The sequence below is a fragment of the Diadema setosum genome, chromosome 13 (assembly GCF_964275005.1).
Source record: "Diadema setosum chromosome 13, eeDiaSeto1, whole genome shotgun sequence".
Classification (NCBI taxonomy): Eukaryota; Metazoa; Echinodermata; class Echinoidea; order Diadematoida; family Diadematidae; genus Diadema; species Diadema setosum.
Window position 1 is genome coordinate 3,399,718 of NC_092697.1, and position 19,064 is coordinate 3,418,781.

The window sequence follows — 19,064 nt, forward strand, 5'->3', positions numbered from 1 at the left end:
CAAAGCCTCATTTTTCACACTGTTTTATCAGTTCTTATCTAGCATTTCTAGAATGAAGGCATTTTTTTGTTTTTGTCCACAGCATCAAAAGAAAAAGACAATTACATCAAAGCTGGAATTTTTACAGCTTTATGCTTTCTCCGTGAGATGCAAAAGGTCATTCTCATTGCGAATAGGTTTGTGTACCAAGCCCTTTTGATGGGGGTGGTTCGCTTGCCATGTCTGGGTAATGGCATCTTGCATCCTAGAATGGCGCTGTAATGTGACGTAGCCTGCCCTCGGTAGCTCTATCTAGCATTAACTCAAGCAGTGCATACATACAGACACACACTTATACATGTGCCCCATCATGCATAGATGTCTGGAGTTTGAGAGGATGGCGGGGGGGGGGGGGGGGGGGGAGGCAAAGTTGGTCAGGACTTCCAAGTCAAATAAGATGAAGACACAATCTGCCTGTGGCAGAAGTCATCTCACCCCTTCCGCTAATCGTGCATGAACCAGAAGCGATGCAGAAAACGGCCATGTGGCCCCCTCTCTTCAACTCTACAGTTTCTCCAGTGAGTTGCTTGGGTAGAGTCTGGACATTCGTTGACTGATGGGGACCATGGCAGTAGGGCTGGATGTGTTCCACGTTCCAATCTTCGTCGGTGGGCCCCAGGATGAACCAGACCTTAGAGGCAAATGGTCATGAACAATTTGAACAGAATTTTTTATTATTACCCTCTTGCACATTTTATGGCACATATGAAATGTTTTGCTGCTACAAATTTGCAAAGCTCTCCCTCTCGCTCTCTCCTTCTCTTTCACTCTCTCCCATTGTTCTCCTTAAGTCTCTGAGGTTGAGATTACAAGTGTATCCGATAAGTTCAATATTACGAAAACATTTCTTGATATGACTCCAGCAGTCCATTATACTGGGTATTCCAAAGTGTCTCAAATACTCAAAATGTGAGGAATACATTTTATACAAGCATTGATACATCAACCATGCCATATTAAATGACCAGTGATAACCATAAATGAAATTCAACTAATGCAACCCAGAAATGGCATTAGAATTGAGAATACTTTACATTTAAATTGAAGAGAAGGAGTTCATTTGTTATGTTTTTTTCCTCCTGAAAAGACAAAAACCAGTCTGATTGAATGGGACTGCCTACCTTTGGTGGGGGGTCCGGCCCTCTCCCGCAGCCGACGACGGTGCCCCTCCCTGCTGGCTGCTCTTGGTCTCGGCAGCAAACTGGTAAACGATGAGCAGGCAGTCCTGACAGAGCTTGACGACTCTCCGACAACATTCCAGCTCCATTTCCGTCACTGCATCCGTGCTCTTGCTGAAGATGGTTTCCCACGACGACCTGCAGGTTTAAGAGATAGCAACAAATCAATGATAAATGAATGAAAAGCATCTAAAGATTTCATGTGACCTATTTAGCAATGGTGCTGGGTGGCAAAAAAAGAATGACAGTATGACTTTAATTTAGCAGCCGACAAAGCTTGCGACAGGCTTGAGTCACAGCGAGACACAATAATTTTTCGAAATTCAATCTTGAAGCCTCTTGCTAACATTCGCAGATGAAAAAGAAAAAAAAAAACAGCTTTCGTGCTTCAAAATAGTTCTAAAATGTGAGTTAGGGATAAAAAGAACCAACATGAAAATGTTAATCAGTATAATCCATGTTATGTGTTGTTAAGTATACAAACTGTGAACAACAATTTCATTAGAAACTGTTTCTAGAATAAACCGCCACCGTGACGATTTATTGAGAAAATTAGTGACATCTAATTATATGTTTGTATTGGCGGCTTTATTGCAAAATTTTTGTATGGTAGAGTGTTTTGTAGTACAACTGAACTAAACATATACATCAAATGTGTGCCTGCAAGATAGTGATTTTTGTTTTCCCATTTTTGGTGTAGGTGAATTTGGCATATCAAAGATGTAACATTTTCAAACTTGGGAGAATATCATGAACATTCATCTCTCTTTCTTTCTCTTTGTTTATCTGTCTACATACTGTATCTATCTCTCTCTCTATCTATCTATCTATCTATCTATCTATCTACTGCTTGTACTTTCTTTTACTTTCTTCCAATCTCTCTCTTCCATTTCTTTACCATTTCTATATTTGTTAAACAGCTGCTTTATTCTACATCACATGTTTTTCCTTAGTCTTTCCATGCCGCAAAGTCACTGTTTATTATTTTTTAAAAACAACATATCAAATGCCATTTACCGGTAATGGCAATACTTGTCATTTCTGAACTTGCTAACTTTGTTCTTTCACCAACTACAGAAAGTGTTTTCTCTTTTTCTTTTTTTTTTTAACTGAACATAGAGAGAGAGAGAGAGAAAAAAAGAACATTGTATGTAAATCAGGGATCATGACATGAGCTTTCATAACATTAACTTCATGCTGGATACATGTTATGTTTCTGTTTAAAAAAAAGCCACACAAATGTTGCAGGTTATTACATATGGTTTCCTTGTGTAGCAATAAAAGGGGGTGTTAGCTTCAGCACATTTCCTTATAACTCCTGTTAGTTTCTGTCATGACAAATCTCTACTTCCTCTTGAGTTCTTCTTATCGAGACATCATTTTTTTTTTTTTTTTTTGGGGGGGGGGTTTGTTTTTTAGTGTGTGGTGAGGGTAGGAATTGAGGAAGGTATTGAGGAATTGAGGAAGTTGGCATGACTCCACATTGATCTGTTTGTTCTGCATGTACATGTCTATGCAAAAGTCACAAAGTCTTCTTGCATAATTCTACTTTTGTCTCCATGAACATTAAGACAAAATTCTAAAGACTCCTACATTTGTATTCATTTCTATTCTCTCCAAAACTGGAAATAAGTGCATTGTTGACTTCAATGATATCATTGTATGTGTTCGAATACTTTAAATATTTCCTTGATTATCATACTGTGAACATATACTGTCACACACACGTATCTTTAATTAATGCATGATTTTCACAGAAAATGCAGAAGTACAATCAAACTGGAACTGAAAAGTGAAACATGTTCGCTAATCTATACATCACAGAGTATAAAAATCATTCAAAATATACTTTTTTTTTTCTTTGAAAAGAATGAATCAAGTCAATGTTATGAAGAGAAATCTTTCTGTATAATCCACATCATGTATTGTGCTTGCATCCTCCATTAACCATTTGTTATTGTACATTGCTTTAATCCTTACTGCCTGAGTGGTAAAGGGCATTATAAATACCCCTATAATTACTATCATTATCATTTTGTTCGCTGATTGGCACGTTTGCTAGAGCGCTCCATTTGCCACATGGCACATATGTCTGGAAACTAATTGTCAATGAACAGAGATTACATAATCCCCCTATTCTCTATTGTGTCACCACAGCCCTCCTATTGGACTCAATGGGTTTGCTAATCTACAATTACAACAGGTCTGTAGGTCAAAAACTTGAAAGGCTTTACTGAATGCTGATGTAAACAATTGGTAATGAAGCAGTGTCTGGGTACATAAAGAGATTTAAAAATACAGCCATAGAATTAATGAAATCATATTAAATCCACTGCAGTGAACTCATTGGTTTTTTATTCCTTGGCTGCAGGAATGTTGCAAATTCTCTTCATTTCAATTCAGATTTTATCTTCATTTTTATCAACAGAATATACAATGCTGATGAGTGAAACTGGACATGCATAAGAATAACAGCGTGTTCATGTCTATGATCAGTACTAAGACACACCTACATATTTTGCGGGGGGAAAAAATGGAAGGTACCCACCCAAAAGACTATGCTTGTACTATGTGGGTACCTCAAATGCATTAGATTCTTGCCTCTTCAGACACTCGATTCAGACGGTTCACTAGCTGGGTGTTGCACAAATCAAATCACAAAGTTCAATCAGAACTGGTCTAACATTGGGGCACACATGAGCACCCAGAGAAGGCATTGTAAACTTTGACCGTGCATATAAAATTACAGCACGCAGTTTAAAGCAGATATGTTATGTTACAAAAATCCCACGGTTGTGTGATCATTATGATTACCAGGTATCTGTCACGATTGCTTTCCCAACAAGGTTCCATGAAAGTTAGAGATGGGATAGTGAACAATTTTCGGAGGGGGGGGGGGGGGACAGTTGCGTGCCAAAAGTGAAAGTGAATTCCCTTTCTCTGGCCAAGTAATAAAGTGTAATGAACTCATGCTAGTTGACACAGGACAAACAATGAAGAACAGAGAGGAAGAGAAACTAGGTCTATAAAATGGAATCTCACATTTTATAGAGACCAGTGTGAGTTATCCTGAACAAAAGAGATGTCTTGCGAAATTCAGCTAGTTCTAGCTAGTTCAACCACGCTAATATTTATAATGTGTTTTCAAATTTCTAAAGTAAAGTGGAACAGGTCCTGTTTTCAAAAGAGTATCAGCCTTGGTTGTGGTTGTGGAAAAGTTTGTGGGCCAAACCTCAAACTTCATGTGAATTTGGTAGGAAAGACTTTATTCTACTTGGTAAACATCATACGCCCACGACTCACCCGGAGGTAGAAAAACAGTTCCAAAGGCCCTGCCCATGGCTCCACAGGAGCCGGTTAAAGACTTTGGTCACGATGCGGTAGAGTCGGACATTCTCCGCATCTGCGCAGCGCCAGACGCGCTGGATCAGCGCCTTGACGTTGGAGCGCACGATGTCGATGACCTTGCGGCGCTTGATGGAATCCAGTTTGACCAGCCAGTAGGAGGCTATCCGTGGTTTGTGGTACTTCCAGCTTTCGTGGATCTGCGCACCAGAAAGATGACAATGTAGAAAAATATCAAGGAACAATGGAAAGCTAAAAATAGGATAAACAGCATTTAGACCTTTGGCTTAGTTGTGCAATACCACATTATCCTCCAGTTGCCTTTAAAGTTAAAAACAATGGAACTGAATGGATCAAGTTTCATCATGAGAAATGGTCTAGTGTGATAAAGCAGGGCTCCACACTAACTTTTATTTTTGGTGGCCCAAAGGCAAACATCCGACCTTTTTTGGTGGCCCGATCAGGCCACCACATTCGTCATTTCTGAAATTTTGGTTTCCCGACGTGCGTTTTTGGTGGCCCTGGGCCACCATTAGTGTCGAGCCCTGGCTAAAGTCATAGCATTTCATAGTCTCACATGTTTTCACACAACAGTTATTAAAGTTGCAATCACATATTAGGCAAACATAGGGAGTTGATGATGTCAAAATCCTCATAACACTCCCACTGACCTACACATAAATCTTCACTAAGGCCAAAAAAAAAAAAAAATTGTTGCATTGGCGTAACCCGCCCGACCCTAAAAATTCCGCCGACCCCATGTTTTTTTATTATTTTTTTTTGCTATCGATATCAAATATCTTGTTGATTGCGATCGCGATCGCACAAACCCGGAAGTGGAAACGGCTCTGGGGATATCGGATGTACGAGGGGGAGATCTAGCGCCTCGCATAAGCCTTCCTTGATCAGTACGTCATCTGTTTCCAACACGGACACGTACTCTAACAAGATTTATTCAGTGTATACGTAGCATTCAGACTGCGATGTATTGTGCACAGTTTTGCCGTAGGTTTCTTGTGTGGAGAACTTACACGAATGTGTATATGTGGGACTGTAATAGAGATCGCCGTGTGCGATGAAAAGATCGTACATATGGGTCAATTTGCATCTATCTTATCTAAGTCAAAATAGTAAAATATGAAGTGAAAACATTCAGGATAGGGATTTCAACATCTTTAAATTCTGTGAAGGGGTATAATTCCAGTAATATTGGCCTCATAAATGATTTGTAGAATAGATGAACACAGCGCATTCGGTGCAGCAGTTGTAACTGTTTACTGAGCTGAGCACGAGTTTTACACGTAAAATGCAGGTAGCAAAAAAAAATCCGCCCGACCGACCCTATTTGAAAATCTCATGTTACGCCAATTAATGCAACAATTTTTTTTTTTTTGGCCTAAATATCACGCTTTGACATGAAATCAGTAACATTTCTTGTGCCACTATAACCAAGCACTGACTAGTTGTGGGAGGAAAGATATAGGGTGTATTAACGAAATGAAATGAAGTAGTTGGGAATTATCTCACCAAAACAGATTTCACCATGCTTTCCTGCACAAATTCAGGGGAGACTTGTGAATTTACGATGATATCACCCTCAAAGCTACTTACAGATCTGGGTCTTGTTTCATAACGCTTGTTATCAGTGACAAGTTGTTATAAGCTACTGAAATCCTTGCATCTGATTGGATGAGAGCAAATTTGTCATAGAAATGTGGCAGTTGTCACTGATAACAAGTTTTATGACATGGGGACCAGGTTATAGTGCAAATATGAAAATGAGGTAAGAACATGTGGAACTCTGAAAACTCCCAAACTTGTTTACTTCATTTCTGACTCTGATGGAGCTTCTACTACTCCATCCCTTTGATTTTAATCCTACTTTGTTGAATGAATATCTTGCATCAATTTCCCTCGCCCATGTGACACAATTATTTGTGATCAGGCTTCACACCTAAAACTCCTTGTAGATTTTATACCCTAACTTCTTTTTTTACTCCTAGAGCCCCGTGAATAACAACATGGAATTCAATCTGTTCAACTGGACTTACTTGTTAAAATCTCAGACTAATGTTTATTGACTTGTCAGAGTTACTTCTTAGATTTGACTGGAAGTAACATTGCCCATTCATCCATCACAAGTAAATGCTCGCCAGCCAGTCAGAGGCGAGAGCAGAAGTGACTCAGACAAGCCATGAAGCTGTCCTTTTTTGTGATTTTCACAAGTATGTCCAGTCAAGCAGATTTACTTACATGTCGTCACTACACTTGTGAACTGAAAATCGACGCTGATATACTCCTTGCAAGTGTACATCATCTTATCGGAAAAGAGTTCACTGACCTGGCCGAGGATTACCGCTGCTTCCTCATCAGTCTTTCCCGGAAACTTGATGCGCATGTCTGTGAGCGATACCAGCATCTTCTTGGTGTGGTCCTCCTGTTTCTGTTGGAATGCAGCTGACAGCATATTCTCATCCTACGACAAATAAAAAAGTAAGTGAATGGAGTAAGCATTGCCCAGCTTTAGCATAATTACAATATGTAGAGCATAAAGACATTAAGAACGTTCAGTTCGCAGACACAGATTCCAGCCCTGATGAACCGAATGTCCTGTATTTCACAGGATCATCCCATCTACTGATAACATGAACAACATCTAGCAGTAACTGCTTGCACTGTTTGGCCAGTGTGTGGAAAGTCAAGTATGTATTTTGGAACTAAACATTTTAATGATAATTCCCTTCGTGTCCTTTTAAATAAAAAAAGTGTCATGAATTGCAAACATACGCATTGCAACTAATATTCTGAAGGCATATTGTTTGAGCCGTGGATTATGTTTTCAATTTGTAATCATGAACAACTTTTCATGTAGCAGAAAACAACAAATACACAACAACCAAATGCAAAATTTTTGAGTAAACTTACCTACATTGTACATGACCTACGACTTTTAAAATCTTTCATCAAGATTCTCTGAGACGACAACAAATGCTTCACAGCTATGATTTGGAATGGGGGTGGTTGGGCACATGACAAAGTCAACATAAAGTTGAGAAATCTGTGACTCTGAAGTCTTACCATTGAGCCACTAAGGCCTGTAGAAGGGATTCTATTGGTGGACGATTTGGGTCTCGTCAGAGACCTCGATCTCTGCGATGAGGCTGTGTTCCTGCTGCTGTTGGAAGCAGAGAGAGGTCTGGCAGATCTCGGGCGCTGAGCCGAATGCGGCCTCTGCGACAACGACGTCATGGACGTGCGGGAGGCGGGGCGTGATCTCGCCGAGGGTGGCCTTGTTCCCGGGGGTGGGGCATGTGGCATGATGGGTGGTCGGCCGTCCAGGGACACAGGATCCCTCGCTCTGGTCTCCACGCCATTTTGCACAGAGGGCGGGGTCCCAGGGGGAGAATACTCGCCGTATTCCTCCTCCTCGTCGTTATCCTCATCATCATCCTCGTCATCATCTTCAGCTTGCTCATGGCTAACAACAGTTGGCATGGATGACAATGGCTGTAAAGATAAGAGAGTCAATCATCAATCTCTCTAACTCTTGCTACACCAAAATCTGTTTCATTAATTTGGTTTCTGGAGCATTTATCATTTCTAATCTTGTGCAAGAATTTACTGATTTTGTGATTATCTGTAATCATGTACGATTATGACACGCATAAATGACAGTAGCAAAATTCTTGAAGACGACATCATGGCTCAGCTCCATACCTTGGGTCCTCGGAAGCCCTTGCTACTTCCATTTGGACTTGAGTCTGAGATGTCACACTGGTGTAACATGTCCAGAAGCTCATCTTCCTGTAGGTGCATGAAGGGAGGGAAAAGTGATTTGTATGAAAATCAAAACATTTGAAATAATTTCTCCAGTGTTTCCTTGTATGGAGAGAGCAACAGTGTATCAAGTTATCATACTTCTTTCTAAAATTGTAATTTCCTTTCAATTCCACACAACTTGTTTAATAGCAAAAATGAGAAGACATGCTTTAGTCACCATCACCCTCAGCATTGCTGTTTATTTCAACATTATCACAATCATCATTACCATCATCTTCATCAGTACACCCTGTCATTATCATCATCATTATTGCCTAGGTTACTATCATTGTTATCCATGCTGACCATATGCACTTCAAGTAACTCTTTTTGTAAGAATCTAAACTTATTGAAGCAGTCAAATGTGATCTTTTATACTCCTGAGATATGTAGGTGTAATTTACACAAATTATATCTCATCATCACTGTCAACTTACTGTAAAACAGTGTAAGTTCTGACAGCTATCAGGTCTGATTAGCATTTATGCTACTTCCTGGTACTTTTTGTCAAATGTCATATCATCAGTATTTCTTACATGATAATCACAAAGAGATTTTTCTCCTCACCATCACTAGAGGGCGACCTATTGAATGGTGTCTGAGATTTCATGAATGCTGCTATTACCCACTTTGCGCGCTCAAGTAACATTTCTACAGCGAGTGTTTGAACTTTTGAAGTTTGAACTGAGTATGCACTTCTAGATTTGGCTGCTCCTCTGTTGCTCGTATGCTAGCAAGTTAGCATTAGGGGTGAGCCAACTACCTAACGTCTCCCTGTGCACCCTGTGTGCTCACAAAACAAGGTACAGGGCGTATGCAAACTACATACTCTAGTACCTACTCATTATAAGCTCTTTAGATTATCATCATCATGCAATTTTGAGAATATTTCGGAGGATATACTTTGACTTTAATCATCACAATGGTCAGAAAATAATGCATCTGATACTCATTCATTATTTGCTGAATTTGATCATAGTTTACCTGAACTTGGCCAGACATGAGATGGCAGGCATCCCTCTGCAGGGTGGCAGCACGCCCAGACAAGAAGACCTCAAAGGCATCTGCAATCAGCTGGTCATACTTCTCCTTTAGGAAACGGTCCTGGGGCGGATAGATCCGCCGGAAGCGCCCCATGTTGCGGTTCTCGTAATCCTCGCGGGCATTCTCCCGCCGCACCTGGGCCAACTTCGCCCTAATCTCCATCTTTCGCTGCTCCACGTCTAGCCTCCGCCTCTCTGTTTCCTGTATAAACATATCAGTGAAGATAATCCATACACATATCATCTGAAGGCTTACACCTGTCAATAATTCTCCATCGACATGTGTTAGGTCAAATTTTCTTTTGAATGAAATACACATAAATACAGTGTATTTAATCTTTAATATAAAAGTACATCAACTTATCTAACTCTAATCCTGAAATTTGCTAGGGCAGTTTACCTGGTCAAACCCATGCAGAGATCATTTCAGGAAGACTACGATTTTATCAGTCAAAAAGTTCATGTGTCTTCTTAATGTGTGCAAAGACAAATGTGCTTTGTAGACCCGCTGTAATCAAAAGAAAGCATATCTAGTGTCCAAATGGGGTGTATTTCGTACAGGTATTCACCTTCATCAACCACATTTAATAAGTTTAATAACAGGCTTGTATTGATCATTTTTCATATTCTTTTTTCCCCAAATATAGTTTAGTATCTTTGGTATGAAAAAAACAAGAACAAACAAACAATGATAGGGATCAGGCTGCTCTGATTGGTTTTGCAAGTGTGAGACTTTGAGGGCATTTGTAAATGGTGCCCTCTTTTGACAAATGGAAGTGCATGGTATCTGTAAGCTGATGACTGGTATAATTTGTGGGATCAGCTAGTCAAATCAGTTTTCAAAGAAATCATCTTATCACAAGCACCAGGTTCTATGTGAGATGATTAGAATGATCTGATGCTGGCCTGAAGCTAGCCTGAAACTAGCCTGTTTAAAAAGAAACCTGACATACAAGAGATCGAGAAAGTTGACCTGGAGAAACACGCTTTTTCAATGCTGGTTTCAGTTTACATTCCTCAAAACATGATCACATGACACACATAAGAAGAGACCCTTGCATCCTCATACAATGGTGTATGAGTAAACTTGAGGCCTTAGTTGTGGCTTACCAAGCAGCAGACAAGGGACCCTCACATAGCTGAATCCTAAACTGAGTTTAAAGTCTTTGCATGTTCATTTTTCAAAACCAAAAACAGAACTGATGTGTGGCCTGAATTCTCAAAGATCACCTAAAGCAATGGACGATAGTGCTTGAAAGTTTGGCTCAACAGTTAGACACTGATCAGAATTGGGCATCATAGTTTACTCTTTAGATATGGGATGGTCAACTGGAAAGCACAGACTACATGTATGAGTTATTTTTTCGTTTTATCAAGGTTATCACATTCTCCTTCCATAATACATAGGTGACAGATAATGGTTGACTTAAAGTCAAGAAGAAAGTAGTCTTTAAAGACACAGATTCCAGGGAGAGGAACTTACACTCTGTTCAGTGGACAGCCTCTTGGTGGGGCGCAGTAACCTCTTCTGGGATTCCGCCTTCTGTGCAGCCATGCCACGCCTCTTGTCCGAGGCCCTCATGTTGACCAATCGAAACGAGTCGTTCAAGAGGCCGCCCTTAATGTCCAGGTCAATCTTCTCATCAGTGCCGAAGCTCGGAGCGCGGTTGACCTACAGCAGGGGGCAAGACAAGATGTAACTCAGTTTATCAATTCTTCATTGTCAGAGTTGTTTCATAGTCTCACTTAGCATATTGTATGAATGGCAAATAAATATTAAAAATCCTGTACATACATTTTGTATATGTATTTAAGCTCCTGGGGCAAATTAATGCCCATCTATTAAAAGTAAATGCTGGATAAGAGTATCTGAGAGATGAAAGGTACATGAAACAAGTGTGCATATAATTTTAAAAAATAAAAAGCTATCACAAACTTTCTTATTCAATACTCCACACACTTGCACAATTACCAATTAGACTATGGGAAAATGGTCTTCAGAACATCATGATATACGTGTACGCATTGAAAAAGAGCAAGGAATAAAATAATGTCTTTTCTTCCTCAAAATACTTTCTAACAAAGAAAAAAGGCCTTCAGCCTAAAACAAACAATCAAACAAACTTGCATGATATGTAGCTTACACCTCATTTTGGTTCTATGCAGCAGCTTTAAAGTTAGACCATACAAGACAGAAACATATTATCTTTTCTCTCCCAATTTCTCACCTCCCATTCAAATCTAAATTCCCAGCTTTCCTTTTCACAAGGAGCAAACTAAATACAACAGAGCGTGTGACTTACTTCAAGAACCCACGGCTTCAACTTCCGGTCAAGCAGCACATCGAAGCCAAGGACCTCAAAACACACGCTGTCGTGACCTGCGTTGACTCCCGGTCGGCAGTTGCGGTAGGCGTGGAGCACGTGAGGCTCCGCGACAATGATAGTCTTCACCAGCACGTCCTGTTGTGTGTTGAAAGACAAAGAAAGGTTCAACGGTTAACAAGTATCAATTCAATTCTTGACAGAAACTTGAGTCAATTTTGACAACTATGATAAGGATGCTTATATCCTTCCTGAAGGTTTGTATGTCCCTTTTGCAACCCTGAAAGTTAGATTCCTAGCATTTCAATGGTTTATCAATCTAAAATGAAGATAATGCATGGGAAAACCTACAGAAAACCAAATGACACCATCCTAAATAAATGATTGATGTCATCAGTCTAACTATCATTTTTTTTTTTTCATAAGGATGCCATAATAAGATTAAACTTTGACTTACAGCTATATTTTTCCACATTGCAGCAACATCGTAGTCCTTCCGCCGCAGGTAGTCTGTGAGGTAGGAGATGGAACGCTTACTGCCCGTACTCACATCGGCACTGCGCTGGAAATTAGCGTTCTTCTTGTTGATGGAGTAGTTGGTGAGATGCATGAAGAGCTGATCCTGCTCATATAGAATGAAATCATAAAGTTATGAAATCATAAAGTTATGAAATCATAAAGCCGGGCCCATGATCAATTGGGCAAAATGAATTTCCATTCTTGGACAATAAAATTTGGAGTTTATATCCAAAAACAACAAGGAAAAGTAGAAATTACGCGGTGCGTAATATATGTCCCCGCCGGAAGTAGCCTTTAGTAGCAAAATGTACAATATAGGTAAAAAGATCAAGGTCAAAGGTCAAAGAAGTCAAAGGTCAAAATTCTATGTAGAAGTTTTGAAGCCCTCACCTAGTGCCATCACATAAAGCAAACGGAATCGAAATCGGGTTAGAAATGGCGAAGGAGTAGCATTTTGTAGCCAATGTACAATATAGGTAAAAAATCAAGGTCAAAGGTCAAAGAAGTCAAAGGTCAAAATTCTGTGTAGAAGTTTTGAAGCCCTCACCTAGTGCCATCACATAAAGCAAACGGAATCGAAATCGGGTTAGAAATGGCGAAGGAGTAGCATTTGGTAGCAAAATGTACAATACAGGTCAAAAATCAAGGTCAGAGGTCAAAGAAGTCAAAGGTCAAAATTCTGTGTAGAAGTTTTGAAGCCCTCACCCAGTGCCATCACATAAAGCAAACGGAATCGAAATCGGGTTAGAAATGGCGAAGGAGTAGCATTTTGTAGGCAATGTACAATATAGGTAAAAAATCAAGGTCAAAGTTCAAAGGTCAAAATTCTGTGTAGAAGTTTTGAAGCCCTCACCTAGTGCCATCATATAAAGCAAACGGAATCAAAATCGGGTTAGAAATGGCGAAGGAGTAGCATTTTGAAGCAAAATGTACAATATAGGTCAAAGGTCAAGGTCAAAGGTCACAACTGAAATTCTGTATACAAGTTTCAAAGCTCCCATGTAGTGCTATCATATAAAGCAAACAGAATCAAAATCGGTTTAGAAATGGCGAAGGAGTAGCATTTTGAACATTTTGATCACACACGGCCGCACGGACGGACAGACGGACACACGGACACACACACGTACGGAGCCCGTTTCATAGTCCCCTGCTCGAACTCGTTCGGCGGGGACAATTATTATTAGTTTATATTATTAACACAACTTACATGTATTTTTCAAAGAAGCTGTTCCCTAATGCCTTAATGTCTTTCACCATCAGCTATCACTGCACTATTGCATTTGGTGAATGAACATGGGTGATGCAAAAAGCAAGAAACAAGAGGATTAAAAAGAACACGTCAACCAGGGTCGCAAATTGCAAATCTGAAATAAAATTGACCAATATAGCATTCTTTCTGATATTAACTTTTATTTGAGTGTGAAAGTTTTGGAGCCCAAGGACCAAGGAGAAAGTCTTTGCTAATACATAAAAGGTCTCCAATTGCTGATTTGCAACATATGTAAACCTTGACACCTGTGTGAAAATGGTAGACTCACGAAGACGTACAGGTTATATTTCACATTTGCGTGTCTCCCTGTCTCTGAAATCGCTGCACTTGGCTTTATTCAAGCCTTTCTGTGCCACATCCGAATGCCCGACTCGGTCAACCGCTTTCCAACTTTGCATATTTTGCTCAAATGCGCAGTCACCCACAAACTGATTAATAAAAATTGCAATACGCCACCGTTCATTGAAAGCGTCATATCTATAGCTTTGTCATATTACAGTACATCACAGCAAAGCTCTACAACTTGCTGACTGCATTTCTAGCATGAATGTTTCATTAAAATGTTACACAGCTTTGAAAAACAAAATGTTTCCCAAAAGTGCTTATGCATTGTGGTCTCAGAACAATGTGGCACACAGGGAGTTTGCACCATGGCAAAAAAAAAAAAAAGGGGGGGGAAGTTCTATAAACAAAGAACAAAACTACAACATTTCATACATTTATGAGTGTAGTGGTCTGTGCAGCAGTATAGTAGACCTACAGTAGTTTCATTAAGTTCTACTGTTGTTCAAAAGAAAGTATTATCAACCCGTTGAGGACGAGTCCCGAGTATACTCGTCCCGAGTATACTCAGGCAAGCGTCTATGGGAAATGCGTGTTGTAGCAAAATCAAACCATCCTCAACGGGCTAAACTCAGCTCTATTCACAAGTGTACAACAACTCAGGAATGACTCACGATATTGCTGTCCGTTGGGGCTACGTATTGCTCTGTGCCCATTCGTACCAGTCCGTCCGGGTACAGGAAGATCCTCAGTGGATCGCATGAGGTGACCAGGACGTAGACTCGAAGGTCAAACTTGAAGCCCTCCAGCAGGAAGGGTTTATCCACATACTCCTGGACGATCATGTGATCCTGAGGGGGTATCTTCTCGCCGTTCCTGAACAGCATAATTCTGGAAACAGAGAGGGTGGCACAGACAGATGTGAACAATGAGGCTAAGTCTAATGTGGTCTCCCATAGGCTTTGGACTGAGAAACTGTGAGATTGGATTATCTCAGCAAGGTAACAGGAACATGCACAAGTTGTTTGAGTTTTAGTAGTCATATCTAAATGACCACTATTCCCTGGCATTCTACATATCACAGACAGAAAAAGTTACACAGTTGAACTGATATGACATTAATCTTAAGCCACTTGGATGCCATCCTATATTCTCCAGAGAAAGAATATGAAAATTTTGTGTGCATGGCATGTAGGATAACTATCACTGGTACATTCCAAGATGAGATTAAGTTTATCATGTCTGTTTGTTCATTTTTCAACAACATACCCCTGACCCATGGATCCATTCGCTGGCTTGACAATGTAGGTTCTGGATTTCTTTTTCCTCTTTAAGTCGTGGACATGGTTCTGGAAAGAGGAATATTCGGCTGGGAAGATCCAGGTCTTGGGCACGAAGCTGAAGTCATCTGGGTGCCTCTTGTACATTCTGTGCAGGACAATGTACAATAAAACATATACATAAACCGTGTATACCATACACCATACTGACACTTATATCAACCACTGTAGGAGCAGTGTTGGAAGGATATAGAGAGACTCAGGGGTGTAGAACCTTGATGTAATGATGTACACAGCATCCAATGCCAAACAAAACCAGGTGATGTTCAGGATTGTTACAGACTGAATGCAACAGGTGGTACATAAAATGAGCAAAGTGCAGGTTGAATTGACATTTATGTAATCCTTTCATAAGCATGCATACATGTATATCCTCGGAATAAGAAATGCTGATTCAATTGCATTCATTATCATACATAGGAACAGAGACTCCAACCCAAAGCACCTTCTGATCTGGAGATTCTCCCGCCTGAAACCCCTAGCAAACAGGAGACTCCAAGTTGATGTGTGCATAGCGCAAAGTTCCTAGGGTTCTAGATGCTCTCTGGTGCTATCTAAGGTTTTTTTTTTTTTTCAACATACAATAGCAATAAGTAAGAAATCCTTTCCAATGGGAGACACAGAGCCAGGGCGGGAGAAATTAAATCTCAAACGATGGAACGGGAGATTTTATAAAAATGGGTTTTCGGCGGGAGATAACCCGTCGAAAACGGGAGAGTTGGAGTCTCTGTAGGAATGGAATATATTGACTGCACCATTGAAACCTAATCATAAACTAGAATGAATCATAACGAAAGAGGACAGTAGATACAAACATAATATTTCCACACAAATTGTGGAATGGGCATTTAACACAAATTTATGCATATTCAAGTTTTTCTTACTTCATCCTACTAAACATCACACAGAGCTCTCAGAATCCATGACATTCACAATGCCACACATGTATGTTTACAATGGATCTACTTTGCCAAGTTCGTGCAACATTTATTTTGTTAAACTTCTGTCGCCCTGGACGTAATTTTACTCACTTCAACATGTTCCTCGCCAGGCAATCTTTTCGGCATATCTCGCCCATTCCTGGGAAATGGTTGATTCGCTACAATCAAGATGTAAACAACAACAAAAAAGTAGATCTTTAAAATATGACTCAACTACAGCATCATCTGAAATCCAGTTATTGCAATGATGCATCATACACTGTATTAAAACACAAACCCTTTCATAGTAATAAAGTGCAAAACAACATGTACATGTACTTAGTGACATCACAGATATTTACTTCTATCAGATCTCCCTCATGCAATACACTTCATGTTTATCCTATTGTGAAGTCAAAGAGATCCCTTGCTGTCCATATAGGGCTAAGACAGTGAAGGAAGCCATCATCTAGCTTTGCCTTCAGCAAAGTATCACAAGGTCATACAAGGACAACAACTTGAAACTGAAAATTAGCTTCCATGAAATCATTTCCTCCAGCAGTCTTCTTTTTTTTTAACAGCTGCAAAGTAGTAACATGGACTACGTTGACATTTGGTCAGGGAGAATGATTCTATATTGATACTTATTATGATGATAACACATCATGTACACAGCAAAAATAAAATTGTGACTGCAACTGGAATAAATAACTTAAACATCTATATTTGGGTTTGTCTTCACTTGTCTGCATTCATTCCATACCACATGGCTTGCTAAACTCCAAAATGTGATCTTCCAAAAATAACAACAGTCTTACAAGCATTGGAAACTTTTCAAAGGCCCTTGCTTCTTTCCAACTGTCAAACTATCTTTGATAAACAAACGTCATGCTATTTATGAGTCGAAACTGACAATTTGATTACTCAACTTGGGACTTGGATGCCTCTGCAAAGTATGTTGTACATACTTAAAACTTAAGTAAGGTTTGCTACAGTTGTCTCATCTTACTACAGCTGTCTATCAAGAATATTTTCAAGGTTGTGCATATTACAGAGAAATATAATCTATTCAGAAATTTGTCTCATATTGTTGTACAAATGTTGGAGATTAACACTCACCTGATAGGGTTTCAATTCTGCAATTCTATCAGGGGGGATGGCTGTGTCATTCCAGAACATGAAACTGAGTAAAAGGAAAGAAAGATGTGCATTCCATATTTAGTCAACAAATGAGTCTCAACGCAAAACAAATAAGAAGCATATATATATGTTTTCACTGGGAAAGCATCAGTTTGGTCCACTGTTTATGATTTTGCAAATGACAGCATATCTGCAGATGCAGTTTATTGATATCTATCTAAACTTATCTCAGGTTGTAATTCTCATGCTAGTTCTAATGGGGTGCAAAAATTCCACAGTACACAATTCACACCATTTTATGTGTCCAGATTTGTTTCATGACCACTCTCTTACAAACACATCTCTATCATCATATGAATTCACTTCAGGTGCATGAAATAGCATGGCATGACCATTTGGTCAGCTTGTCAGTGGTCACACTTACCAATTTGGGTCATCTTCCTTGACGGTCAGTGTTCCGTACTGCTGGGCGACTGTCCTCACTGTGAAAGGAGAAAGTATTGATAGACGGTGTCATAAATTGTTCAAACAAGTTTATTCTTTGATTTCATGGGAGAATATCAACTATACTTTCATGATGTTTGCATGGTAATTACCCACTGTATTCTGATGACCTACATTAAAATGTTGGCAAACATCTCAGAGAGTCCCTTTTCGCAGTGATTCAGGACCCCCTTTTTTTTTGCTAATGATGGCACATTCCAACATTGTCATCTTTTTTTTCCCCCACAAGAACAACAACAAAATTTTGAGGTAATCACAAGTTACAAATATCAACTAGACTGTATGATTAAAAGGACGACATATTCAATCAAAAACTGCAGATTTGATCAACAATTTCAGCATTGATGGTATAAAAAATCTACCAACCTATAAAATGCCATGCCAGCACTTACATTTCATAACACCCTATATTAAAGGATAGAAAAAACACTTCACTTACCAATTTCATATTTGGTAGCAGTCACATTGAGACTGATGGGTTTTTTCCTGCGCTTCTTACGTGCATTTGTGGTGGGGCGTGTCTCCTCACTATACCCACTGAACGTCGCCCTCCTGGTACTTGAAGGGGTAGGCACACCTGTGTGAGATACGGTACTGCTACTATTACACTGAGATGGGCTACAGCTCTGCTGTATCTCTGCTAGTCCCAGGGAAGGCATTCAGTCTCATATTTTAGCAGTCTATATCTTTCTTTCAAAATGATGCAAAATGTCGAAACACAGAGCAATTTGCTCTGATCTGATTGATCTGATCTGATTGATATGACCTACTCTGATTGACAAAGGGACTGATCATTACATTTGGGTACCCTCTTAAAGCACACAACTGGAGCATGATTATAGTACTTGTATTTTTCTGTACATACACAAGCTTTACAGGGACTGTACAGTACTGGTTGAGGTAGAAATTCATGTTTTGAACATTCCTAAGTGAGATAATGAAAAGCCTCTTATGATATATGAAAGAGCATGTAATTCTAAGAAGGATTAAATGTTTATTTGATGAAAATTGGTTTTCAAATGGCTGAGATATCCAAAAAAGTGTTAATAATAAAAGGCGACATGCCCCAACTTTATTAGGATATCTTTGTTTGTTTTTTGGATATCTCAGCCATTTCAAAACAGATTTTCATCGAATAAACTTTTGATACCCCTTAGAACTGCATGCTCTTTGACATCTCATAGAGTAGTTTCTGAATATCTCGCAAAATGTTAAAAGCTAAATCTTCACCCCGACCAGAACTGTACACACCCTTTAAGCACACCATCCTGTAGGCCTAGACAAGACTGGGAATCATTATCTACAATGCAAAACAGCAAAGTAAAGCACTGCAACAAA

At 39.6% G+C, this 19,064-nt stretch overlaps 1 protein-coding gene across 1 annotated transcript; it reads right to left on the reverse strand.

Moving 5' to 3' along the window:
* Positions 1 to 543: 543 nt before the first annotated feature.
* Positions 544 to 18,385, reverse strand: LOC140237091 (tubulin polyglutamylase TTLL7-like). The gene is made up of 16 exons (XM_072317031.1): positions 18,166 to 18,385; positions 17,647 to 17,704; positions 17,202 to 17,265; positions 16,194 to 16,261; positions 15,092 to 15,250; positions 14,497 to 14,713; positions 12,206 to 12,370; positions 11,728 to 11,886; positions 10,908 to 11,096; positions 9,366 to 9,626; positions 8,280 to 8,366; positions 7,641 to 8,069; positions 6,904 to 7,032; positions 4,521 to 4,762; positions 1,161 to 1,355; positions 544 to 670 (listed from the first exon to the last, which is right to left on the reverse strand). The coding sequence occupies exons 1-16, from the start codon at positions 18,383 to 18,385 to the stop codon at positions 544 to 546; spliced, it is 2,769 nt and encodes a 922-aa protein (XP_072173132.1).
* Between the last annotated feature and the right edge of the window lie 679 nt (positions 18,386 to 19,064).